Genomic DNA, 27,682 nt, shown 5'->3' on the forward strand with positions numbered 1-27,682 from the left:
CGTACGAACGTAAGGAAGTTCTTCTTCACCCAGAGTGGTAGAGAACTGGAACGCTCTTCCGGAGGCTGTTATAAGGGAAAAAAACGCTCCAGGGATTCAAGACAAGGTTGGACAAGTTCCTGCTGAACCGGAACGAACGCAGGTAGGGGTGGTCTCGGTTAAGGCGCTGGTCTTTGACCTAAGGGCCACGGACTGCTGGGCGCGATGGACCACTGGTCTGACTCAGCAGCAGCAATTCATATGTCCTTATGGTCTCAGCATTCCTTTTGTTAGCCAGTAGTGGGAACCTGAAACAGGGGCGGGACAACCCATCTCCCTAGGCATGGAGAAGGCTTTGCCTTAAAACCAGCTTTCCCTTTAAAAGATGTGCACCGGATTCCCCCCTTGAACCTGCAGATTTTTCCAGCTCCAGGCAGGGGAGGCAAATCTCTGTCACTGTCATCCTAGAAATGCTTTGCGCATGAAAGACATTTTGAAAAAAGTTTCAGCGAAGGAGAGAGACCCCTTTCGTCGCTTCCCCGTCTAAAAACATTTCACCGCTCTTCAAGGAAATATTTCTAAGATTATTATTATTTCTTTTTCTTTCACAGATCCAAAATCAGATTCCAGGCTGAGCCTGACCTAATTTGCCAAGCTATTCTGAACCATGGATGCCGCTGAAGTTTCAAGAGAATGGCAGAAAACTACTTTGAGGGATTTGTATCTGTTTCGTTCCTAAAGCCGAACGTCCTTCCGTAATGATCCGAAACCGAAAACGACACGAGATCCCAGTTTGCTACGGATCATTTGGCAAGGAGTGAATCGCGGCGGAGCTTTCGTTCTCTTTCGGGTTACACAGAGACACCCCCAAAAGGTTGCCCTGCAGCACGGACCGGTCGTCGTCGCGTCAGTCCCGAGGCAAATGAAGCAACTGCTTTCGTTGCGTTTCGGCGAAGGTCACGAGAGAGCGCTGCAGTTTCGGCGGCGGTTTCGGCCGTTTCGGCGGGCTCGATGAAGGAGATGGCCGCTGAAGGACGGTGCTTGGAAAGAGGACGGCTGAAATACATCTTTGTTTGTTTTTTTTCATTCCAATAGCTAACGACAACCACGTTTGGCGTCTCGTCCTTTCGGAGACATCTCCCGCCTCTCGTCCCCTGCCGGTGTCAAGAACTTCCAGCTGCTTCTTGCGTTGTAGTCGGGGAGATCCACGAGAATTAAAGCGGCTTTTCCTGGGTGGGTCTGTTGATTTGCGAGCGCTGCTCTTCATTTTCAACTTTGTCGTCAGCGATCCAGAAGTGCGCGTTTAAAAAACCTGAACGCTAGAGATTGACCTCTGGCAGCTGGAGGAGAGGGAAAGTTTTTTTTTTGCTGGAACTGGGGGTGGGGGTTGGGGGGCTACCTCGGAGAGATTCCCTGCTCCCCCCTCTCCTTTCTTTGCTGCCTGCGCGAGCCGCTTTCATCTAGAGCGCTCCAGAAGAGTTTTTCCGTAGGGAGGATGGACGATCGGCCCTTCAGTCGCCTGCAGGACTCTTTGAAATGGAAATATAAGGGAGCCGCCGCTCGCTTCGATCCACCCTCCAGAGCCCCCTCTACCCCGGACAGCAAAGGCACATGGCGAAGGAAGCTCTGAGATGGGCTCCAGCTTGACTTCCCCGCTTTTCTTCTCTGTCTCGAATTTAAGCCGAGGGCGGCAGAGAAAGGGAGTCCCTTGATGCCGCTCTAGCTTTTTTTTTACTTTCCAAATGCAGATGCATGTGCCTGGAGCTGTGGCAACAGTTATGGACATCAATGGGTCAGCGGTGGGGGTGAACTACAGCTCTGAAGGTAGCATCCTGAGGAGGGGCCCCTTCTCCATTTTCAGCATCCTGATTCTAACTTTGCTGGTGATCCTCATCATCGCCACCTTCTTGTGGAACCTCCTGGTGCTGGTGACGATCCTGCGGGTCAAGACGTTCCACAGGGTGCCGCACAACCTGGTGGCCTCCACGGCCGTGTCCGATGTGATGGTGGCAGCCCTGGTGATGCCCCTCAGCCTGGTGAACGAGCTGTCGGGCCGCAGGTGGAGGCTGGGCAGGCTGCTGTGCCAGGTGTGGATCTCCTTCGACGTTCTGTGCTGCACCGCCAGCATCTGGAATGTCACGGCCATCGCCTTGGACCGGTACTGGTCCATCACCAGACACGTGGAGTACACCTTAAAGACCAGGAAGCGCATTTCCAACGTTATGATCGGCCTCACCTGGGCCCTCTCGGCCGTCATCTCGCTGTCGCCCCTCTTCGGCTGGGGGGAGACCTACACGCCAGATGAAGAAAACTGCCAAGTAAGCCAAGAGCCTTCGTACACCGTCGTGTCCACCTTCGGAGCCTTTTACTTCCCCCTGGGGGTCGTGCTCTTCGTGTACTGGAAGATCTACAAAGCGGCCAAGTTTCGGATAGGAGGTCGCCGGAGAAATGCAGTGATGCCCCTCCCCGAGGTTGTCCAGGTAAGGGGGACGACGGGGGATGTTGAGAAAAGAGTTGTGGGGGAGGGGGGGGGGCTTCTTCCTTGTTTTAAATAGTGGCGGTGGTGTCTTATAAGTCCATTTGAATGCAGAGAACCTGTGTTGGCCACTGTTGGGAAGAGGATACTGGGTACTGGGCTTGATGGACCTTCTGTCTGTCCCAGTATAGCAATTCTTATGAAATAACAAAAGGTGATACCTTTTTTTCACTTTTACGGACGAGAACATAAGAAGTTGCCCCCGCTGAGTCAGACCAGAGGTCCATCTTGCTCAGCGGTCCGCTCCCGCGGCGGCCCATCAGGCCTAGTGCCTGAACAGTGATCCCTGATTAATTTTATAACTTACCTCTAATCCCATCCCTATAATCTACCTCTACTCTTATCTGTACCCCTCAATCCCTTTGTCCTCCAGGTACCTGTCCAGACCTTCTTTGAAGCCCTGTAGCGTGCTCCTGTTTATCACATCCTCCGGTAGCGCGTTCCATGTATCCACCACCCTCTGTGTGAAAAAGAACTTCCTGGCGTTTGTTCTAAACTTCTCCCCTTTCAATTTCTCCGAGTGCCCCCTTGTACTTGTTGATCCCCTTAATTTGAAAAAATCTGTCCCTGTCTATTTTTTCTATGCCCTTCATGATCTTGAACATTGCATCCATGAATGGGATACTAAGAGACCAGGAATTAAAACTGATCGGGCTCTTTGAAACTAACAAGACAGGACTCGGCTGAGACCTGGGTTTCTTTGACATACAGTTCCAGCCATACATTTCCACTGCCTGTCACTTTCTGATCGCTAGTCTAACCCTCTCTGTCTCCTGCCCTTTTCCCAGCTCACTTGTATTTTCTGCATAGAAATAATGGTTAATATTTAAAAAAAAAAAAAAGATGTACTCTTTTATTTCACTTATCAGTGACTTTCTTGACGATATCAGGACCCAGCCTCCATCCTTTAGGTCAGAACGAGCAAAAGGCAGCATTGGAAAATTCTGTATTTTCTGGCAAATGCCGTTTTTATGATCATTCTGTTCAGACTTGGGGAAGGGAGCAACAGCTTCCTAAAGCTGGTTAAGAAATGTTTTAAATTAGGCCAATAAACCCAGGGATTACCCTGTATGTACACCTTCATTTCTTGCATTGCTTGAGTCAGAAAGCATTTGTGACCAGCTGAGTGAAAAGATACCAAAAATGGTTTACAAATAACAGACATAGGGCTAGAGGAGAGGGCATCCCTCATGCCTTTTTTCAGGGGGAAGGGGAGGGGGGAGATCTTTCCTGTCAGGAGGGAGTGGGCATCCATCCTGGCGTTTGTTTTAGGGTGGGTCGTCGTGTTTGTCGGGGGGTCATTGGGGGAAGACCGTTAGCAGCGGTGGGAAATTTTTTTTTTTTTTCTTTTTTTTTTAGGGACAAATATTTTGCATGTGTAATACACGCAAAATATCTGTGCCCAGAGGCATACCTAGCATATGTGACACCCGGGCCTATCTATATGAAAAATATGATTTTTAGTAACAATCCACATATCGCACAAGAGTGTACCTAGGAAAAGGCAGCATCTTAAACACTGCAGTGAGCACTAGAACACCAACACATACATTGTAAAACTAAACAAGCCAGATCCCGCACAGTCAATTGATCCTGTAGTCAATGCCAACTGAAAACTATGTCCTTTTCATACACACAGAACAGAGATACACCCTCGCCCAATATGAAATAATCACAAACTAAAAATAGAAATATGTAGACAAAAGTTAAACTGAACTGCCAAGAAACCAGACTCTGCATACAATGCAACACCACAACACCACAAAAACAGTGACACATGTCTCCTAATAATGTGTAAAATATAAAGACAGTAGATGTAAATTTGAAAAAACTGATGCATAACAATCACCACTTTACAAATTAACAAATAAAAATAAAACAAATAATGAGAAATAAGAAAATACCATTTTATTGGACTAATCCATTTTTCAATTAGCTTTCAGAGGCCAAATCTTTCTTCAGAACAGTACAGTATACTGCTGTTATGGTATCCTGTCCTGACCTGAGGAAAGGGGTTTAGTCCAAAAAATTGCCTTATTTCCATTTCTTATTTATAAACTTTTATCAATACAGTTACAATACTACTTGATTCTAAGTAAAGCAACAAAAAAATCTTTCTACCTTTTGTCATTGCTGCTTTAATCATCTTCTCTTTGCTCTCCTTTCTATACAGTGTTTGTCCTCTCTCCCTTCCATGCAACATCTGCCCTCTCTTTGCCCCTTCCATCCAGCTTTTGCCCTCTCTCTGTACCCATTCCATCTACTGCCCACACTCTCTCTGCCCCTTCCATCTACTGTCCACCCTCTCTCTCTTCCATATGGTATCTTCCCTCTTTCTAGGTCCCTTCAATAAACTGTATATCCTGTGTCCCTTCTCTCCTTTGCACATGATTCATTTCAGCTTCACCCCCTCTCCATTTTTCTGTCTCCACTCCTCCCCTATGCTTTGGCATCTCTCTCTTTCTCTTCTCCTTTTAACTATGCAATTTTTCCACAACGTTGATGTTTTTCATGTTCTACAGCCTAAAGCCTACAGGCAATAGCATAGTAAGGGGGGAGTAGGGGGTGTGGCCCGCCCCACATGCTGTCTTGGTGAGGGCACCGGTGCCTCTCCTCCTCTCTGCCCCCTCGTACCTCTTGAAATGTTCGCCGGCGTCAGCAGCATCTTCTACTGCCTACTCATGCCAGCCTTGGCGCTCTTCTGTTGTCATTTCCTGGTTGCGGGACCAGGATGTGATGTCAGAAAGGAGCCAAGGCTGCTGCAAGCAAGAGGCGGATAATGCTGCTGACGCCGACAAACATGACAAGAGGTACGAGGGCGGGGCAGTCAAGCGTGGGGAAGAGTAGGGGTGCACAGCACGATGATGCCAGACACCACCCGATACCTCCCTCCCTTTTTTTTAAATAAATTTTTATTACTTTTCAGTTCGAGAACAGTGCATTAAATATATACATACAATTAACGTCATAGACAGCACTTACAATTGATCAAAGAATACTAAAAAAAAATTCCCTCCCTCCCTCCCTTTAAATTATGCATACAATTAATATCATAAAACAGCACTTGGATTCGATCAATGAATACAACAAAATATATTACCCCTCCCTCCCCCTCTCCCTGGATGTGCAAATCATCAAATAGGAAATAAAGGCATAATCCAACTAATCAGAGTTAACAAAATTCGTCAATGGACCCCATGTTAATTTAAATAGTTTATTATGACACGATATTTCTGAATTCATTTTTTCATATTTATATATAAACAAAGCTTCCCACCAAAAGGAAAAATTAAGTCAGTACCAAGATGCCTCCCTTCCTTGCTACGCCACTGATTACAGGTACCTAAGAGGGGGTATGTGACTTCTGGGGTTAATTACTTTTTTTTTTTTTAATGGTAAATGTTCTTCATTTTTTTAAAGATGTAATTAATCCTTACCTGAGGGTGAAATTTAGTGGGATTGTGCAGTTGACATCCCTCTTATCTTGTGGTACAAATGAGTGGCATACCCCACTTGAGAACATGAAACCTGCCTAAACTCTCTGTATGTCCTAAAGTGTAAAGAGCTCTACTTGAAAAACGCTCCTGGTTCTTGAAACTAGCCCCCACCTAGGAGATATAGTAAATAGATTTATTCCCAGGAAGTTCCATGCATTCTGGACTCATATAGCGTGTTGCCGCAGTCCAGGACTTTTTAAGCAGATATACTGTATACTATCCACACACGTAGCCCTTCATGTGTGTGGTTGGCTAGCTTCAGGTGAAATGATTGGTCCTTTGTTCGGGACTACTGTACAGTAGTCACATGTGTTTCAGACTGAAGGAGAATTGTGACTAACCCCTGAGACAAAGGGTCCTCAGGGAATACCCATAAGGCTAGGGGGGAGAAGAGAAGAGACCAATACGAACAGAGCATGGCAACGGGTAGCAGAGAGAGGTCATACCTTTGCAGATCCATCAGAGCACAATTTTAGAGGTGACCAGGAAGTACAGCAGTGAGACACAAGACTCAAACTTAGATGAGAGCAAAAACGGAGGAGGTCCTAGGAGAAAAGACCACTGGCGGTGAAGCCTATACAGGTATGCAAGAGTGGCTGCTGCATGCACGAGACTACATTGCACACAATGCCTTGCTCACATATCATAGCAGGAAATGACTGCAGCATTAAAGTTCTATGGAGTGAGAATGACATTAAACACATCTTAGAATTATACTAAGAACACCATGTTCTCTAGATACTACTACATTACTACTACTACTAATTATTTCTATAGCTCTACCAGACGTACGCAGCACTGTACAGAGTCACAAAGAAAAAAGGCCCTGCTCAAAAGAGTTTACAATCTAAACAGTCAAGACAGACAAATATGATGTCATGGATACAGTTAAGGGGAACGGTTAATCTGCTGGCTGGATTGGAGGGCAGAGGGGAGTACAGGACAATCAAGCCATTGTGACATCACTGAGGAAGTTAGCTCTTATTGGTGGAATGAGGCATTATTACATCACAATCTCAGCTCTGCTTCCCAAAGATGGAAACTCTTCACACTACTACTACTACTATGAATTATTTCTATAGCTCTACCAGACGCACGCAGCGCTGTACAGAGCCACAAGGAAAACAGTCCCTGCTCAAAAGAGCTTACAATCTAAACAGACAAACAGGATTTCATGGATACAGTTAAGGGAAATGGTTAATCTGCTGGCTGGGTTGGAGGGCAGTGGGGAGTAGGGTAAAGGATTGAAGGCTATATCAAAAAGGTGGGTTTTCAGTCTGCTTTTAAACAAGGGAAGGGAAGGGGCTTGGTGGACAAACTTGAGTAATTTATTCAGGGTGTAAGGGGGCAGCTAGAAATTGTAAAAGGTGGGATCGCAGAGCTCCCTTATGAAACCCTTCAGAATCACATTCTGTTCCATCATTTGCAAAGGGATGTTTTAACTAAAGTTCTTTTTTGTTAAACCAATTACTGGGTTTGGCATTCACTCCTCATTTATCTGCTGCCCCATAAGACAAGAGCAAATTAATATGTATGAGTCTGCATCTCTATTTCTCTATTCTCTCTCAAGTCGTGTAAACCTCATGGGACAAATAAAGCTGCTCTTTTGGAATGTTAATTACCTAACCAGGCACTATTTGGAATATGTGATTGTATCCAAAGCATCTTAATTTTAATTAACTGTTGGTTTTAGTTAGATGGATTATATTATTAGGCTGAAAAGAAAATCATGGAAAATCCATGTGTATTGGTCTGTTTGCTAACAATAGGAGGCACCAAGATAAAATGAAAACACAGGCACATTACATGTTGGAACTACATACATAGAGGGGCATAATCAAAAGGGACGTCTAAGTCCGTTTACATCCATCTCGCAAGTCGTCCAAAGTTAAAAAGAGCCTAAGACACATTTTCGAAAGATACGTCCAACTTTTTTTTTACTTTCGAAAATCGTCTAATTATACGTCCTGCTGATCTGATCATCCAAGCAGCTAAATCGTCCGTCTTTATACCACATTTCTGTCCAACTTTCCGTCCAAGTCTAAAACACCTAGAACAAGCCCTATTGGAAGTGGGAAAGATCTGCAAAGTGATGGACTGCACACCCTGACATGCCACGTAAATAGTGGGGTACCTTACAGGGCACTGCTGTGAGCTTCACAAAAAGGGTGCCATGGCTTCTCCTCACTACAGCTCCCTTATAGGTGACGGTGAGCCCCCCAAACCACCTCCAGAATCCCCTAGACCCACTTATCTACCACCTCAATAGCCCTTATGGCTGCAGGAGCCACTTATATGCCAGTAAAAAAGGGTTTTGGGGGTGTTTAGGGGAGTGCACATGTTTAAGTATCAATGCAGTGATTACAGGGCTTATGGGCATGGTTCCTCCTCTCTATGGGTCTCTAACCCACCCCCAAGATGACTTAAGCTGCCTCTGTGCTGGACGACTAGGCTTTCCTATGCCCAGCTGCTAGGTGATTATGGTCTGGAGGCTGAAATTTAAAGTTGGGAATAAATTTTTTATGGGGGTGGGGGAGGTTGGTGATCACTGGGGTAGTGTGTGGGAGTCTGTGTTATGTGTTTGCAGTGCTTATCTGGTGAGTTTAGGTGGTTTTTTGTGACTTAGACCATGTTTTACATGGTCTAAGTCACAACGTCCAAGTTCCGTCGATCCTGGACTGTATAACTTTCGGTTAAAAACAAAAACTGTGGATACAGATGTTCTGGAGATAATTTATTAAACACTGACATATAAAACCATGAAAATTCAATTTAAAAAGTACAATGATAAAAAATACTGTGATAAAAATCCAACCGGACTCTACACGGTCCATGTTTCGGCAAACACGCCTTCCTCAAGGGTCCAATGGTTTGCAACCTCACATATAAAGAATTGGACTGAAAACAGTCTATTGTCTTTAAACGTGTGAGCAAAGAACACCGCAGACAAACTGAAGTAGCAAAAAAATGTCTGCGGTGTTCTTTGCTCACTTGTTTAAAGACAATAGACTGTTTTCAGTCCAATTCTTTATATGTGAGGTTGCAAACCATTGGACAAAGAGCAAAAGAGAACCGGCATGGCTTACCATACAGGTGAAGGAAGCCATAAAAGAAAAGAAGGACTCTTTCAAAAAATGGAAATGCATAAAGACAACCGAAGCCTGGAACAAACATAAAGATGATCAGAAGAAATGTCACAAGGCGGTGAGGGATGCCAACAGGAGTATGAGGAAAAAATAGCCCAGGAGGCCAAAAACTTCAAGACCTTCTTTAGATACGTGAAAGGGAAAAAACCTGCAAAAGAGGCAGTGGGACCCCTGGACGACCAGGGAAGAAAAGGGTACATCAAGGAAGATAAACAAATCGCAGACAAACTAAATTCCTTCTTTGCGTCCGTCTTTACGAAGGAGGACACCTCAACAATACCTGAAGCGGAGAAAGTATTTGCAGGAGAAATAGAAGACAGCCTCACCACAGTTGAAGTGGACTTAGACCAGATATACTATCAGATCGACAAACTTAAAAGTGACAAATCCCCTGGACCGGATGGAATTCACCCGAGAGTCTTAAAGGAATTGAAGGTTGAAATCGGAGAGTTATTGCAAAAACTTGCAAACCTGACAATCAGAACTGGACAGATACCGGACGACTGGAGGATAGCGAACGTCACGCCAATTTTTAAAAAAGGATCGAGAGGGGAACCGGGCAACTATAGGCCTGTGAGTCTTACGTCTGTCCCCAGCAAGATGGTTGAAGCACTGATCAAGGATAGCATAGTCTGGCACTTGGACGCACACGACTTGATGAAACCCAGTCAACATGGATTCAGGAAAGGGAAATCATGTTTGACGAATTTACTCCAATTTTTTGAGACTGTGAACGAGCAAATTGATAGTGGGAAGCCGGTGGACATAATATACTTGGACTTCCAGAAAGCGTTCGACAAAGTTCCACATGAAAGACTTCTCAGGAAACTACAAAGCCATGGCATAGAGGGGGATATACAAAGGTGGATAGGCAAATGGCTGGAAAACCGAAAGCAGAGAGTGGGCATAAATGGGAAGTTCTCCGACTGGGAGAAAGTGACTAGTGGTGTACCCCAGGGCTCGGTACTTGGGCCGATCCTTTTTAATATTTATATCAATGACCTGGAGGAAGGAACAACCAGTGAGATCATCAAGTTTGCAGATGATACAAAACTATGCCGGGCAATCAGATCGCAGGAGGATAGAGAGGAACTCCAGAGCGACTTGTGTCGGTTAGAAACATGGGCGGAGAAATGGCAGATGAAGTTCAATGTGGAGAAATGCAAGGTAATGCATTTAGGCAATAAGAATAAGGAATACGAGTATACAATGTCAGGTGCAACTCTGGGGAAGAGTGAACAAGAAAAGGACCTGGGTGTACTGATAGATAGGACCCTGAAGCCGTCGGCACAATGCGCGGCAGCGGCAAAGAAGGCAAATAGAATGTTGGGCATGATAAAGAAAGGAATCTCGAGTAGATCGGAGAAAGTTATAATGCCGCTTTATAGGGCAATGGTCAGACCACACTTGGAATACTGCGTCCAACATTGGTCTCCCTACCTAAAGAAGGATATAAAACTGCTGGAGAGGGTGCAGAGACGAGCAACAAAACTGGTGAAGGGTATGGAGAAACTGGAATACGAGGATAGACTTATAACACTAGGATTGTTCTCCCTAGAGAAAAGGAGACTGCGTGGGGATATGATCGAGACCTTCAAAATACTGAAAGGAATCGACAAAATAGAGCAGAGAAGATTATTTACATTGTCCAATTTGACACGGACTAGAGGACATGAAATGAAGCTAAGGGGGGACAGGTTCAGGACTAATGTCAGGAAGTTCTGCTTCACTCAGAGAGTGGTTGACACCTGGAATGCCCTCCCAGAGGAGATTATTGCGGAATCGACCGTCCTAGGCTTCAAGAGCAAACTAGATGCATATCTCCTTAAGAGAGGCATATAAAGATATGATGGACTATAAATTACGCCAGGGTACACCTGGCAGGGCCTCTGCGTGCGCGGATCGCCGGACTTGATGGACCAAAGGTCTGATCCGGAGATGGCAGTTCTTATGTTCTTATGTTCTTAAGGCTTGTTCACTGAAACACGGACCGTGTAGAGTCCGGTTGGATTTTTATCACCATATTTTTTAGCATTGTACTTTTTAAATTGAATTTTCATGGTTTTATATGTCAGTGTTTAATAAATTATCTCCAGAACATCTGTATCCACAGTTTTTGTTTTTGTTTTCATCGGTGGATTGTTTTCACTGTGAATCATCAGGTCTCCCCATTTTTCTTTGTTGTGCTAACTTTCGGTTATACATGCAGTATGACTAAGTTTAAGCAAGCCCAACTCCCGCCTCCCGCCTCCCATTTAGCTTTAGAAACATAGAAGATAACGGCAGATAAGGGCCATAGCCCATCAGGTTTGTCCACTCTACTGACCCACCCCCAAGTCTACTATCCTAGGGATCCTACTCCTGGTGACAGGTTCCCTGGGCTTAACCCTCTAAGGCACAGGTGTCAAAGTCGGTCCTCAAGGGCCACAATCCAGTCGGGTTTTCAGGATTTCCCCAATGAATATGTATTGAAAGCAGTGCATGCAAATAGATCTCAGGCATATTCATTGGGGAAATCCTGAAAACCCGACTGGATTCCGGCCCTCGAGGAGGGACTTTGACACCCCTGCTCTAAGGGATCCCAAATGAAGGCCTAGGTCGTTTAGAAATAATAATAATAATAACAACTTTATTTTTGTATACCGCCATACCCAGGGAGTTCTAGGCGGTTCACATCAATTAAACAGATTTACAAGAATTACAGTAAATCAGATTTACAAGAAGTGAAGTCGTTGAGGTAAGCATGAAGGGGTTGTATAAATCATTGTAGTTAGCCGTTTGGGGGAGAGCAATGAGAAGGAGTAAAGGGAGAGATCATTTTGTTGGTGGGGGGGAGAGAAGTGGAAGAAGGGGGGATTAGGGATTCCATCCGTGGAATAAATGAGTTTTGAATAGTTTTCTGAAGTCGAGGTAGGTGGGTACCTAGAGCATAATTTGGGCTAGCCATGGGTTCTGTTTGGCCGCCTGGAATACGTCCAAAACCCGTTTTTATTTTCGGTGCTTGGACGTTTTTGAGAAATGTTCGTCCAAGTGCCGACTTAGGCCGGTTCTTAGACATTTTTCTCCTTCAATTATGAGTCCCATAGGGTCTATTTTTATTTTTATTATTGTTATTTAAGTATGTTTTGCAGGTTTTTTGCTTGTCCATTTGTTAGATTGGAGCTGAAAGTGCAGAAGCATTATATTAAGATGCGTCAAGAATACCCACCAGTTAGAGGATGACACGGTGACAATATTCGTCACCGTTCCCATCCCCGCTGATAACCGCAGGAAAGCATCTCCATGTCATTCTTTAAGGAGAAAGAGAAGAATCAGTATGAATGGGCATAGCCACTGAACCTCAAGCCTTGAATTGAAGAATGCTGGTGTAGAAGGACTGAGGTTGAGATAGACACTAAAGAATGTCACAGGATGATTAGAACATAAGACCATAAGCATTGCCATACTGGGACAGGCTGAAGGTCCATCAATCCCAGTATCCTGATTCCAGCAGTGGCCAACCCAGGTCCCAAGTACCTGGCAAAAACCCAAAGAGTAGCAATATTCCAGAGCTGTGATGTCATAATGCCTCATTCCACCAATGGCTAAGAGCCAGCCTCATCAGTGATGTCACAATGGCTTGATTGTCTTATACTTGGCTCACATAAGAATGAGAGTATGAATAGGTTCAGCCACCGACCCTCAAGCCTTGCATTGAAGAATGCTGGTGTAGAAGGACTGAGGTTGAGATAGACACCAAAGAATGACACGGGATGGTTTCCCGCGGAGACAGAAAAGGTGATGAATCTTGTCACCGTGCCATTCTCTGCTGATGACAGCTGTGAACGAGGTTTATCGTCCAAGTTAATGAACATGGGAAGAGGGACTTTGTGTATTCATTTGAGGAAAGACCTTTTCTGGCCTGACAGTTTCTTGCACTTCTTTAGGGCCTCCACCTTGACCACCACCAGCCTTTGCAAGGTTCTGGTGCCACGATCCTTCATTCACAACTACTTGGGGGGTATTCACATTTTATGGTGCTGCCCCCCCTAATTTCATCATGACAGACAAGAAAAAAAGAGACTGTGGAATCCAATGATCTTGACAAGGCGTTTAATAAGACAAGTCAAATAAAATGATCTCCACTTCATGACTGACTGACGTATGATGTAATATGGACCCAACATGTTTTCTATCTATTGCCTCCTGCTTATTAAGGTGCTCCCTAGCTCTGCTGGAGTGGTTCAGGTTTTATCCACATTTGTTATATATCTTTCATACCACTGAGTGAATACTGACCTGGACCCCTGAAGAAGGCTTTTAGCCGAAACACGGACTGTGTTGGGTCCGTATTACATCATATGTCAGTCAGTCCTGAAGTGGAGATCATTTTATTTAATTTTATTTGACTTGTCTTGCGGTATATAAAAAATAAATTATTATTATTATCACTAATAATAAAACCCTAAGCGCACATGCACACTCCTACCTGCATGATCTGTGCTCTGTGGCTTCGCATGTGCAGTAGGAGTCAGTGGTGGTTTCTTCTGCACATAAGGAAGCACCTTAAGTAGACTCCCCCCTCAGTCCATCTAACACAGCGTGGCCCGCGGTCTGGCCAGCTCCCTTACAGTCCCTTGCCAAAGTTATTTTTAAGTTCAAAGCAGCCGCAGCAGCTCCTCTCACGAGCCGCACCTGCGTTGGAAGCCTCTCTGACGTCATTTTAGAGAGAAGGCTTCAGACGGCAGCTTTAAACTTAAAAATAACTTCGGCAATGGATTGTAAGGGAGCCGGCCAGAAACAAACAGAAATGCTGCTGCACAAGGAAGTGGGGTGGTGGGAGGGAAATGCTGCTGGTGAGAAAAGGGGGCTGGGGCTGGAAACTGAAAGGGAAAAGATGGGAGAAGGGGGTGGGGGGGTAAAAATGGGTTTGGAGCTGGGGCTGAAAATAGGGGACATATGAAGGAAGGAGGCTTTACTAGCACCTGTTAATGTAACGGCTTAAATACTAGTTATTAATAAAAGCCTTGTCAAGATCATTGGATTCCACAGTCTTTTTACTTCTTTTGTATCTGAACTCCCATTTTATGACTGGAATATTTGGGCCCTTTTTTTTCATTTGTTCCTAATTTCATCCAGCCGTCTCAACAGCAGCCCGTGCTAGGAACATCAGGCCCAGGGCTTCTTCGAAAACCCAGACCACGTGCATCCAAAATCTAGCCATTAGATGTCATGGCTGTGCGATGGCCGAGACTCCATTCCCTCAGGGGATTATAAATTCTAGACTACATTCATTTAAAACAAGATAAGAAATGTTATGTTGCGGGCAAAAAAAAAATGAGCAGAGAAAACCCACAAACTAGAGAATTCTAGATATGGTGCATAGCATTATGCCATAACAACGAAGGGTGTGGTAAGAGCGGATAGTGTAGCTGATTTTAAGAAAGGTTTGGACAAGTTCCTGGAGGAAAAGTCCATAGTCTGTTATTGAGAATGACATGGGGAAGCCACTGCTTGCCCTGGATCGGTAGCATGGAATGTTGCTACTCTTTGGGATTCTAGAATCTTGTTACTCTCTGGGATTCCGGAATCTTGCTATTCTTTGAGATTCTGTATGGAATGTTGCTACTCTTTGGGATTCTAGAATCTTGTTACTCTCTGGGATTCCGGAATCTTGCTATTCTTTGAGATTCTGTATGGAATGTTGCTACTCCTTGGGTTTTGGACAGGTACTAGGGACCTGGATTGGCCACCGTGAGAACGGGCTATTGGCTTTATGGATCATTGGTCTGACCCAGTATGGCTATTCTTATGTTCTTAAAAGAGTGGAACTAATCGGTGAGAGTGGGAGGTGGCTGGGGCAGTGGTGCTCCCTGCCCTCTTTCCCGCCACTGCTGCGCACAAGCGCCCCTTCCCCTGTACCTCTTTAACTTCCCTGGTTTGAGCAGCATCTCCAGCATGCTGCCTGGGCCATTTGAAGTAGCTCTACTACCCGGTGCTGCCATTCTCTTCCTCCTCCAGCCTGACAAAGGCAATCATTCCTTTATTTTATGGAGGGCTAGGGGGAAAGAGGTAATGCAAGTGAGTATGGGAGTAGGAGGGAGCAGCAGTGGAGGGTGGGGGGAGAGAGAGCGAATGATGATAACGGTTATTTAGTTATTTAATTCATTTTACATCCCGTCCTCCCCTGAGAGCTCAGAATGGGTTAAGAACTGATTAGGTCAGAGCATGGAAAGAGGTAGTACAGAGAAGGATGACATTAAGTGGGGGAAGGAAGGGAGCTGTGACCAGTGGTGTAGTAAGGGGGACGTGGGGGGGGGGCGCCATGTTGGTGAGGGCATCGACCCCTCTCCACCCTGCCCTGTTAAACCACCCCTCCCCCCCCATCCTGTATCTCTGTAGATCTTTGCTAGCATGAGTAACTTCTGCCTGTTGCTTGTACCAGCCTGTATCCCTCTGAGTCACTTCCAGGTCATAGGGCCAGGAAGTGATGTCAGAGGGAAATCCAACGCTAGCATGAGGACCATGCTGGAGAGAAGTCACTCGTGCAGGCGAAGATTTAGAGGCATGGGGGGGAAGAGAGCCTGAGTGTGGAGCAAGGGGCAGAAAGGAGCCGGGGGTTGCCATCATCCCAGGCACCTCCTACCCTTACTACGTTGGCTGTGACTTACAGGAAATGTAAATTGAAGTGTTGTAAGAGTTCATGGATTAGCTATATAACCTTTCTCTGGTACAACAAAGGAGTTGACATATATTATATGCAAGTATTTTCACTGTTCCTAGTAGGACTCGCCATCTAAATTTTGTACCTAAGGCAGCAGAGGGTTAAGTGACTTGTCCAGGGTCACAAGGAGCCACAGTGGGAATCAAACCCCAGCCCTCAGGTTCTTAGCCCACTACATTAACCACTAGGCTACTCCCTCAGTGGGAGTGTGTTTAAAACAGTTCCAGTTGGGTAGGTACTTTTTACCCAAGGACATTGTCCCAGATTTCAAGGGGAAAGTAATGTGCTTTCTGATCCCACAACCTCCTCCGAATGTGGTTGGAAGGTTGTGCTTTTTGTGAAGCCCACATGGAATCCTGTCAGACTGAGGCAGTCCATCCACAGAAACTGTCACAAGTGGCTTTTCAGAGTGCTCTCAGAGGAAGTCATTTTATAACTGGGCGTTTATGTCAGAAATTCCAAAAATCAAACGCGATGGAGTGGATAAGTCCAAACAAAGACTGGTGAACTCTGGGCATTTCACAAGATTCTTTATTCAATTAATATGGACTCAAAAGGATCTTGTGAAATACCCAGAGTTCACCAGTCTTTGTTTGGACTTATCCACTCCATCGTGTTTGAGTATTGGTCTTGTGGATTTGACTCTCCTGTGTTTTTCTGTCAGAAATTCCAAAAAACCACATGTTTTATGCCTGTTTTATAATAACAATACAGCTTCACGTATCTGCCTACTCTCCAACTACAGAAATGTCTACATGTGATGTGTGTAGGGCATGTGATCTTCTCAATATGCATGCTTGTACATGTATGTACAATGTATGTACTATTTTATGAGTCATGCAAAAAAATGCTGCAGATGGGGGAAACGATTTTATAATATTGTCCCCCCCCAAAAAAAATGACTGCGAAAGAATGTACAAACATGTATGTACACCATCATTTTTTATTTTTTTTTAAAAGGACTTTCCTTGATATTCCCAGAAAGGATTTCAATTATAAAGTTATTAAAAAGATGTCAATCTTCTTTTCAAACCTACGTCAAAGAAGATGACTCTGAGCTCTGGCAACTGCCCAGAAAGACCAATTAAAAAAATCGAATTTGTAGCTCCCAGCAGTGGAATGAGTTGTGCAGTCAACTGCTCTGAGAATGGAAGGTTAGTGTTTGAGTTTTACAAGGGTGGTTTGAAAAGTTTGGTTAAAAAGCGAGTTAAACAACAAGCAGCCTCTTTTAAAAAAGAAAACAAAAAAACCCTGTGGAGCAACGAGGATCCTGAAATGGACTTTAATAAAGACACAAAGTTCCAATTGCTTTGGATTTAGTAGCGTCTTTTTTCACAGTTCAGAGGCCCGAAGTCATAATGCCCCTGTACAGATCCATGGTGAGACCTCATCTTGAATATTGTGTTCAATTCTGGAGACCACATTATCAAAAAGATGTGCGGAGAATCGAGTCGGTTCAGCGAATGACCACCAGGATGGTCTCGGGACTCAAGAACCTCCCATATGAGGAAAGACTGAATAAACTGCAGCTATACTCGCTTGAGGAACGTAGAGAGAGGGGGGACATGATTGAGACTTTTAAATATATCACGGGCCGCATCGAGGTGGAAGACGATATCTTCTTTCTTAAAGGACCTTCAACCACAAGAGGTCAACCTCTAAAAATCAAAGGCAGGCAATTTCATGGCGACGCCAGGAAGTATTTCTTCACCGAAAGGGTAGTCGATCATTGGAATGAACTTCCATTGCAGGTGATTAACGCCAGCAGCGTGCTCGATTTTAAAAAGAAATGGGATATGTATGTGGGATCTCTGGCCGGGTGAAGTCTGGGGGTGGGTCATTAGCGTGGGCAGACTTGATGGGTTACAGCCCTTTTCTGCCATCATATTCTATGTTTCTATGTTTCTATATGACACTTAGGGACCTCTGAGGAAGACATTTTGTCGAAACGCGGACCGTGTTGGGTCCTGTGCAATCAGCGGACTAGGTCCTGTAGGTTTTTATGTGGATTGTTTCATCTTTCTGTGGAATGTTTTGATGTGCATTTGGAACTTTGTATCTTTATTAAAGTCCATTTCAGGATCATCGTTGCTCCACAGGGTGTTTTTTTTTTGTTTTCTCTTGGATTTTCTTCTCTGCGGATCTTTGGGGTCAATTTCCTTTGGCTTGCCTCTTCTACAAAGCCACGCTAGCGGCTGCGCTGTGCTAATGGCCCCGTAGCCCATAGAGATTTAAAGGGCTTCGGGGCTGTTGCCGTGCGGCTTTGTAAAAGAGGCCGATAGTCTCCATCGAGAGCTACACATTTAAGCTCGGATTCTCTAACTGGTGCCAAGTTTTTAGGTGACGTAGGAGCCCAAGCTCAGTAACAATGCTGTTTAAAAGACATTTTTAACTGAATTTCAAGGAGCCTAATGGCGCCTAGAAGATCAGCCTCCATAGGTGGTTTAGGCTGCCTAAGGCCACTGTGGACGTGGCTAACGCCAGAAGCGACATTAGGCGTAGGGTTACCAGATTTTCCTTCGGGGCAATTCGGACCCATGGCCACGCCCCCCAGGACCTCCCAGTCCGGCCTCTATTACTCCCTGTTCTGCCCCCAGCCCTGCCCCCAGACGACATCCACGTATGCATGGGCATGATACAATGACATCACGCGCGCATGTGACATCACCGTGTTGGGTCCGCGCATGCGCAGATGCCCCTTCCCGACACCCTACTTTCAGGCCTATTTTCTGCAGAAATGGGACACATTGCCTTATCCCCTCTATTGAAAAAAGCTGACCTAAACCCCTCCACACCATCCAGCTATCGCCCATTAGCTAATATTCCTCTCCTGACCAAGATGCTGGAGTTCATCATAGCCACCCAACTCTCATCCTGTCTTGAGAGATTCTCCATTCTCCTACCCTACCAACATGGCTTCAGACCCAACTTCAGCACCGAATCCCTTTTGGCCTCATTAATTTCAAAGGTCCAACAACTTCACTCTTGCAACAAGTTCGCTGTTCTACTTCAATTTGACCTTTCTGCAGCTTTCGACATTGTCCATCATGACATACTAATCCTCCAACTTTCTCCACAGTCTTAGATTGGTTCTCAAAATTCTTATGTTCCTGCTCCTACTTCGTTAACATGAATGGCACCTCATCCTCCCCTTGGAAACCGATTTGCGGAGTTCCTCAGGGTTCACCTCTATCCCCGATTCTTTTCAATGTTTATATGTCCTCCCTGAAACTCCTCCAACTATCCCCCTTGGAGACACTTTACACCTACGCCGATGACATCCTTGTCCTCCTCGAGACCGACTCTAACCTCACCAACCTCTCTGATAACATCTCTTCTTGTATAACGAATCTCCAATCCTGGGCTCACACCGTTCAAATGAAACTAAACGAGACCAAAACAAAACTATTTTGGCTCGGCCCAAAATTAGATCAGCTACCCACCCTCATCCCACTATCCTCTGGCACCAAACTGCAGCTTGAGCACTCAAGCAAAGTTCTGGGAATCATCATTGACTCTACACTGTCTTTCAACGATCACTTCGACTCCTTGGTAAAAAATGCTTTTTCAATCTTCACATGTTAAGGAAAGTAAGATCCTGCTTCCACCAACAACACTTCGCTGTCCTCGTTCAATCTATTATTCTATCCAGACTGGATTACTGCAACTCCATCTACTTAAGCCTAACAAAGAAAAGTCTTCTCAGACTTCAGCGGATTCAGAACACCGCGGCTAAACTAATCTTCGCAAAAAGCAAACTCGACCGCGTCTCCCCGCTTCTGTCTAAGCTTCACTGGCTCCCAGTTATCCTCAGGGTTCACTACAAATGCGCCTGTCTAGCCTTCAAATCTCTTCACGGCATCCTTCCCCCCCTTTTCCCACTATCTTGGCTCTCCCCGAATCCTAACTCCATCAGATCCACCCAAAAATTCAAACTATCCTTCCCCTCTTTAAAAGGCATATCCCATACAGGAAAACTTGGGACATCCTTCCTCTTCAGGATCACCAAGCTGTGGAACAGCTTTACTGCCCCTCTTCGGAGTTCGACCTCCTTCCAACGCTTCTGAAAACATTTGAAACCTTGGCTTTTCTCTAAAATGTAACTACTCCCTCCCTCTCCATTATACTAAGTAACCTCTTTCTTTCTTTTTTTTTACTAAGCCCTTCTTTTTTCCATTGGAGTTCCTTTCTATATTAATTCCTGTAAACCGTGTCGAGCTCCACTTCTGTGGAGATGATGCGGTATACAAACTTAAGGTTTAGTTTAGTTTATGATAATTTTTTTCTGTGTTTGTTATTTTGAAATTCAAGCAACTAGAAAGAAATGATAAGTAGTTGTAGTGGTAGTATTTGAAGCACTTATCCTCCTCATCTAAATGTCATCTTGTTGAATTTAGGCTTGCAGGTAAAGCAAACTTTTTGGTGGCAGCACTGGATGGATTCCAGTAATGGACAGCTTATGGCCCTTCAAGGGTTCTGTTATAATTCAGGGAAACTCCAGTGCTACTATGCCCCCTCTTTTACTAAGGCAGGGGTGTCAAAGTCTCTCCTCGAGGGCCGCAATCCAGTCGGGTTTTCAGGATTTCCCCAATGAATATGCATGAGATCTATTTGCATGCACTGCTTTCATTGGATGCTAATAGATCTCATGCAAATTCTTTGGGGAAATCCTGAAAACCCGACTGGATTGCGGCCCTCGAGGAGGGACTTCGATACCTCTGTACTAAGGCGTGCTTACCAATTTAACACGCGCTATATGCTAACGTGTCCATAGAATATAATGGACGTGTTAGCGTTTAGCATGCGCTAATATTTAGTGCACGCTAAATTGGCTAGCGCGCCTTAGTAAAAGGACCCCAAAATTTGTTACACATAATATAATCCCTAACATTTAACAGTGTATATATGAATCAGGTACTCAAGTATTTTTACCTGTCTGTCCCAATGGGCTCACAATCTATCTAATGTACCTGTGGCAATGGGGGGGGGGGGGAGAGATTAAGTGATTTGCACAGGATCACAAGCAGCAGTGTGGGCTTGAACCCACAACCTCAGAGTGCTGAGGCTGAAGCTTTAAGCACTGCACCACTCTAGAAATCAAAATGTAGTAAAAGTGAGCCAAGTATAGGACAATGAAGCCACTGTGACATCACTGATGAGGTTGGCTCTTAGGCATTGGTGGAATGAGGCATTATGATGTCACAATGCCAGCTCTGGTTATCAGAGGCTGAAGCTTTTCACACTATTTATTTATTCAATTTTCTATACTGTTCTCCCAAGGGAGCTCAGAACAGTTGAGTCTGACCTCGGTACCGGGAAAGATGGTAGAGGTGCTGATAAAGGACCGCGTCATTGATCACCTTGACGGACACAATCTGATGAGGACCAGCCAGCACGGCTTCAGCAAGGGGAGATCTTGCTTGATGAACTTGCTGCACTTCTTTGAGGGAGTAAACCCTCTGTTGTAGTTCCTTCCTATTTCTCCTACTGTAAACCGCGTCAAGCTCTACGAACGTGGAGATGATGCGGTATACAAACCTAAGGATTAGATTAGATTAGATTAGATTAGATATAGACAAGGGCGAGACGGTCGACATTGCATATCTGGATTTTCAGAAGGTGTTCGACAAGGTCCCGCATGAACGACTACTTCGAAAAATTGTGAGCCATGGAATCGAGGGTGAAATACTCATGTGGATTAAAAATTGGTTGGCGGATAGGAAACAGAGAGTGGGGATAAATGGACAATATTCGGACTGGAAAAGCGTCACGAGTGGAGTGCCGCAGGGTTCAGTGCTTGGACCCATGCTCTTCAACATATTTATAAACGACCTGGAAATTGGTACGACGAGTGAGGTGATTAAATTTGCAGATGATACGAAGTTATTCAGAGTAGTGAAGATGCAGAAGCAATGTAAACACCTGCAATGTGACATAAACAGGCTCGAGAAATGGGCATTGCCATGGCAAATGAGGTTTAACGTGGATAAGGATACAGGATGTCCGATGTAGTACTTGGAGAGACCCCCCAGGAAAGAGACTTGGGAGTACTGGTCGACAAGTCAACGAAGCCGTCCACGCAATGTGTGGCGGCGGCGAAAAGGGCGAACAGAATGCTTGGAATGATTAAGAAGGGGATCACAAACAGATTGGAGAAGGTTATCATGCTACTGTACCAGGCCATGGTAAGCCCTCACCTAGAATACTGCGTCCAGCACTGGTCGTCCTACATGAAGAAAGACACGGTACTACTTGAAAGGGTCCAGAGAAGAGCGACTAAAATGGTTAAGGGGCTTTAGGAGTTGCTGTACAGTGAGAGATTAGAGAAACTGGGCCCTTGAAAAGAGGAGACATGATAGAAACATTCAAGGTTATGATGGGAATAGACTTAGTAGATAGAGACAGGTTGTTCACCCTCTCCAAGGTAGAGAGAACGAGAGGGCACTCTCTAAAGTTGAAAGGGGATAGATTCCGTACAAACGTAAGGAAGTTCTTCTTCACCCAGAGAGTGGTGGAAAACTGGAAAGCTCTTCCGGAGGCTGTTATAGGGGAAAACACCCTCTAGGGATTCAAGACAAAGTTAGACAAGTTCCTGCTGAACCAGAACATACGCAGGTAAAGCTAGTCTCAGTTATGGCACTGGTCTTTGACCTAAGGGCCACCACGTGAGCGGACTGCTGGGCACGATGGACCACTGGTCTGACCCAGCAGCGGCAATTCTTATGTTCTTATGTAGGTACTCGAGCATTTTTCCCTGTCTGTCCCAGTGGGCTCACATGTACCTGGGGCAATGAGGGGTCACGAGGAGCAATGTGGGTTTGAACCTACAACCCCAGGGTGCCGAGGCTGCACCACACACTCCCCCTTGTTAAGAGAAGTTTTAGAGATCAGCTTTTCATCAAAACATGGAGAAAACAGAAGGGAAATTAAATGGTGTAAAGCAGGGGTGTCCAACCTTTTGGCTTCCCTGGGCCGCATTGGCCAAAAAAAAATGTTTCTGGGGCTGCGCAAACGCTGCAGCAAGACAGAGCAGGGAGCCGGCAAGACGGTAAACACCCGGGAGCAGCAGAGGAAAACACTGCATCGCCCTCGACCGGGGCCACACAAAATACTTCACTGGGCCGCAGGTTGGACACCCCTGGTGCAAAGGGTTCATAGACAAAATTGCGCGAGACAACGGCGCGCCGACAACTGAGCGCAGACAACTGAGCGCAAGGTTGACGGCACGCCGAAGAAAAGCACTATTTTAAAGGGTTCCGATGGAGGGTGTTGGTGGGGAACCCCCCTATTTTACTTAACAGACATCGCGCTGGCGATTTGGGGGGTTTGGGGGGTTGTAACCCCCCTCATTATACTTGAAACCAAACTTTTTGCCTGTTTTTTAGGGAAAAAGTTCAATTTTAAGTATAATGTGAGGGGTTACAACCCCCTAATCCCCCCACAACGGCAGCGCAATGTCTGTTAAGTAAAGTGGAGGGGTTCCCCCCACACACACCCTGTCGGAGCCCTTTAAAATAGTGCTTTTCTTCGGTGCGCCGTCAACCTTGCGCTCAGTTGTCTGCGCGCCGTTGTCTCGCGCGATTTAGTCCCATCACCGGTACAAAGCAATGTTCCTTCTAAGCTGAGCTGGAATCTACCAACTACATTTCTGCCAGTAGGGGTGCTGTTTCACTATCACATTTTCAATAGGAAAGGACAGACAAGTTCTGCAGGATTCCAGAGGACTTGGCTACTTCTAGTGATTGAAAACATGATATTAAAAGCAGTACCCCTCACTGGCAGAAATGTAGGTGGAAGACTCCCACACAGCTTAGAGGGAACATTGGGCAACACCATTTAATTTTCCTTCTGCTTTTTCAATGTTCTGAAGAAAAGCTGACTTTTTAACTTCTTAAAACAAGAGCCCAATATTGGAAAAACTTACACTGTTGAGGATAACTATGGCAAACTTTAACCTCTGAACTCTATTTTATGTTTACTGGTATTAGACTCCTAGTACAGTACTCCCCCGATATTCGCGGGGGGTTCCGTTCCAGAAACACCCGTGAATCTTGAGAAACCACCAATACGGTTTTTAGCGGGGGAGGCTGGAGAGGGCACCCGGAGACGCAGGAGAGAGCAGCTGGAGCGCCGGCAAGTGAAGGAAATCACTCGCGGTGTGCTCCGACCGCCTCTTCCTGCACTAAAGTTGGGCCTCACTGTGTCTAAGCTCCGGCTGCTCTGTCCTGCCTCTCTAGCTGCCCTCTCCTGCCCAGTCATTCGCGGTCAGAAAATACCGCGAATGACCGGGACCGCGAATCGCCGACCGGGGGGAGCACTGTATGTATAGAATTAGGGCACAACCTTGTATCTTAAAAATTGTTCTGTAACTGTCGTATGTAACCTGTTAACTGTATTTTATGTATGTTTAAACTGTAACCCGTTCTGAGCTCCCTGGGGAAAACAGGATAGAAAACGAGATAACATTGTTTGACCCTTTCCCATTTTGTATTCTGATTAAGGTACTTTCGAGGAAGAAAGTCCACAAGCCTACCTTGTTGAATCTCAAGCCAATAAAAGCATTGTCATGCAGCTCTTAAAATATATGAAAAAGTCAACCATGTTTGATATCTGCTCGGTGGTTGTTGAATAATGTGGATTATTTGCAGCACTGATAAATTCTCACCCAAATATTTACAAAGGTGTGGAATCATGGGAGTGTTCTCAGCTGACTGGAGTGCTGACAGCCCTTGAAAGGTGATGAAAGTCTCTAGAGCAAGTAGACAATCTGTGAAGCACACTTCAGCGTCAGGAGGGAAAACAAACACAGTCACAAAGAAAGGAGTCCTCCAGCCTTTAACAATGGGTCCTGCCTTCCCTTAAGGGCAGTAGTCCAGGCATTAAGTGCAAGGTTTAGCCCTCTGACAGGACGCGAGGATGCATTCCGGTGACCTGTCAAAAGCACGCCAAACTTTGGCACACCGACAATCCCGCGGTGAAATTTTCGCGCAGGACATAAGCGTGCTGCTACTTTTAAGCCTTTCCGTTAGCACTGTGAGGGGGTGGGGGGACTCCCCCCCCACTACATTTACAAGTCCTCACGCTCCTGGGAGGGGGGGGAGAATACCCCCACTACACTGAAAATGCCCGAACAGCGAAAACAGAATGGAAAACGGGAGTTTTCAGTGTACTTGGGGGTATTCCCCCCCCCCAACTCCCCCAAAGGGAGTGCGAGGACTTCCCCCCCACACCCTCACAGCGCTAACGGAAAGCCTTAAAAGCAGCAGAAGCAGCGGCGTGCATATGTCCCGCATGCAAATGTCGCCGCGGGATTGTCGGCGTGCCAAAGTCCAGCACGCTTTTTACGGTGGACCTGCATTCCATGTTGGCAGAATGGACCTGATTCTATAAACAGAGCTTAAGTGCACCTAACTTGTAGGTGCCGGTCAGAACGACTGTCAAGTCAACCGCTAGGTGTTGCGTATAGAATCACGCTTAGTGACGCCTAGGCATGCTTAGGAATCACAAGGCGTCCTTGTGGTAGGCCCCAGTCCTGGCCCAATTTACCAGCACTTAACATAGACATCTAGTGATGCCTATTCACTTCCCCTAAACACATCTACTTTTCAGGTAGGCATTGCTAGGTGCCATGTGATATGCCAGGCATGGAATGTTGCTGCTCTTTGGGTTTTGGCCAGGAACTAGTGACCTGGATTGGCCACCGTGAGAACAGGCTACTGGGCTTGATGGACCTTTGGTCTGACCCAGTAAAGCTATTCTTATGTTCTTACGTGAGCCAAGTACAGGTCAATTAAGCCACTGCAACATCACTGATGAGGTTGGCTCTGAGGCACTGTGGAATGAGGCATTATGACATCACAATCTCAGTTCTGGAATGTTGCTCTCATTGGGATTCCGGAATCTTGCTATTCTTTGAGATGCTAGAATGTTGCTACTCTTTGGGTTTTGGCTAGGTACTAGTGACCTGGATGGCCACTGTGAGAATGGGTTACTGGGCTTAATGGGCCATTGATCTGACCCAGTAAGGCCTTATGTTCTAATGGTGTGGTCAATTACCATGCAAATTGAGCCAATTAAAAAAAAAAATTGTAAGAAAATTTTAACCCCCCCCCCCCCCGTGGAGTAGTAAGGGGGGCGAGGGAGTAGTCCGCCCTGTGCGCCGTCTTCCTAAGGGCGTGATTCAACTCGGTGTTGCACCCCTCCCCCTAGCACCTCTCCTTGCTGTGCATGCACGACCCTTGCCTTCCCCACAACTTTATTACTTCCCCAGTGCGAAGTTGCTGCTCGCATCTCTGACAACACTTCCGAGACCCGCACCTGGGAAGTAATGTCAAAGGTTGAGCCGATTCCGACGTAGGCATGCTGCTCACACTGGAGAAGTTAACAGGGTACGGGGAAAAGGAAGGGGGGGGCGTGGAAGAGAGTGGGGAAGGGATGCCACCATCCCGGGTACCTCTCACCATTACTACGCCACTGCCCTGCCTATCACAAAACCATAGTGCAGTTTTCAGCGCCGACCATGACGGTAACAGCTCTGACACTCATAGGAATTCTATGAGCGTTGGTGCTAAAAACCACGCTGTGGTTTTGTAAAAAGGGGGGAGGGGAGAGGTTGGTTAGGTGTTTCTAGGCATCCGTGATTAGGGCACCCAGTGGTGCTAGGGCCATTTATAGAACCAGACCCAATCAATATAAGAGAAGAAAAATTACGTAATAAGTTTAAAAGTCTTCTAAAAAGCTGGCTTTTTAAGGACGCTTTTAACTGAATCATTTAAACTCTATTATATCAGGATGCTTCACAGTCAACTAGTTGCGCTGGTAAGCAAAAATTAAGTGGGTAACCTTCCCTAACCTCTTGTTTTATTACCTTCCCCTTTTTAATTGTTTATGAATTATATTTAATCCTCTATTTATTTATTTTTTCCTCCCTTTTCATATGTTTTGTTTTGTTGGAATAGTTCCTATTGTCCTGTTATGTTCGTTTTTTGTTTTTTTTAACCTAATCCTTAACTAAATGTAAATCGCATTGGATTTGGATTTTGCGATATAATCAAATATTTTAATAAACTTGAAACTATAACAGAAAAGAAGTCCTGCTAGATCCTGAGAAGACAAAGCTCGGCTTTCTTTCTCACTTCTGGTAAATAGCGTTGATTACCATACTGCGTTGGTGTGTCCTCATGTGAGCTAGTTTCACATTTCTCTGTTGACCTTGTTGGCGATTGCCTCTCTTTTCGCTGATTGTCTTCAGACTCTGCTCCTCTTGAAAAGGTGTGTGTGTGGCGGGGGGGAATGTCATTAAAAACTCATCTGCAATCCACTACAAGCACAAAGCCACTCAAGTAGGACCACAGGCGGCACGGACTCTTTCAGATTCTTGAAATTCATGATATTCAGGTCATGTTACAACCCCGTGTAAGCAAGTGTCCAGTGAAAATCCAAAACTGGATGAGCTGAGTTCTTTACAGTTGCCTACGCCGAAGCAAAGAAAGAAAAAAAAGCAGAAGAAAGAACTGGAAACAATACACAGCCCTACACACAGCGGTGTAAGCAAGGTTGAATGGTGCCCGGAGCGGGGACGCCTCTCCCTCGCCCTCTTCTCCACTGCCTCCCACAACTCCCTTCCACTCCTGTACCTTTTAATTTTCCAGCCGCGAACAACCTCACGATCTTGCTGCCCGCATCGTGTTGGGGTGGGAGACAAGGTGCGGGACCCAGAAGTGACGTCAGAGAGATGCGACACTGATGCGGGCAGCAAGATCATAATGCTGCTCACGCAGGGGAAATGAAAGAGGTACGAGGGAAGGGTAAGGGCGCACGT

At 45.6% G+C, this 27,682-nt stretch overlaps 1 protein-coding gene across 1 annotated transcript in view; it reads left to right on the forward strand.

Annotated features, from left to right (window-relative positions):
• The first annotated feature begins 1,370 nt into the window (after positions 1 to 1,370).
• LOC117361458 (5-hydroxytryptamine receptor 5A-like) overlaps positions 1,371 to 27,682 on the forward strand; it is a 46,388-nt gene continuing 20,076 nt past the window's right edge. Inside the window, exon 1 of the mRNA XM_033946837.1 lies at positions 1,371 to 2,459. Coding sequence (XP_033802728.1) covers positions 1,722 to 2,459 — 738 coding nt within the window. The 5' untranslated portion in view covers positions 1,371 to 1,721. The remainder of the gene's footprint in view (positions 2,460 to 27,682) is intronic.

The sequence above is a fragment of the Geotrypetes seraphini genome, chromosome 5 (genome assembly GCF_902459505.1).
Source record: "Geotrypetes seraphini chromosome 5, aGeoSer1.1, whole genome shotgun sequence".
Lineage (NCBI taxonomy): Eukaryota > Metazoa > Chordata > Amphibia > Gymnophiona > Dermophiidae > Geotrypetes > Geotrypetes seraphini.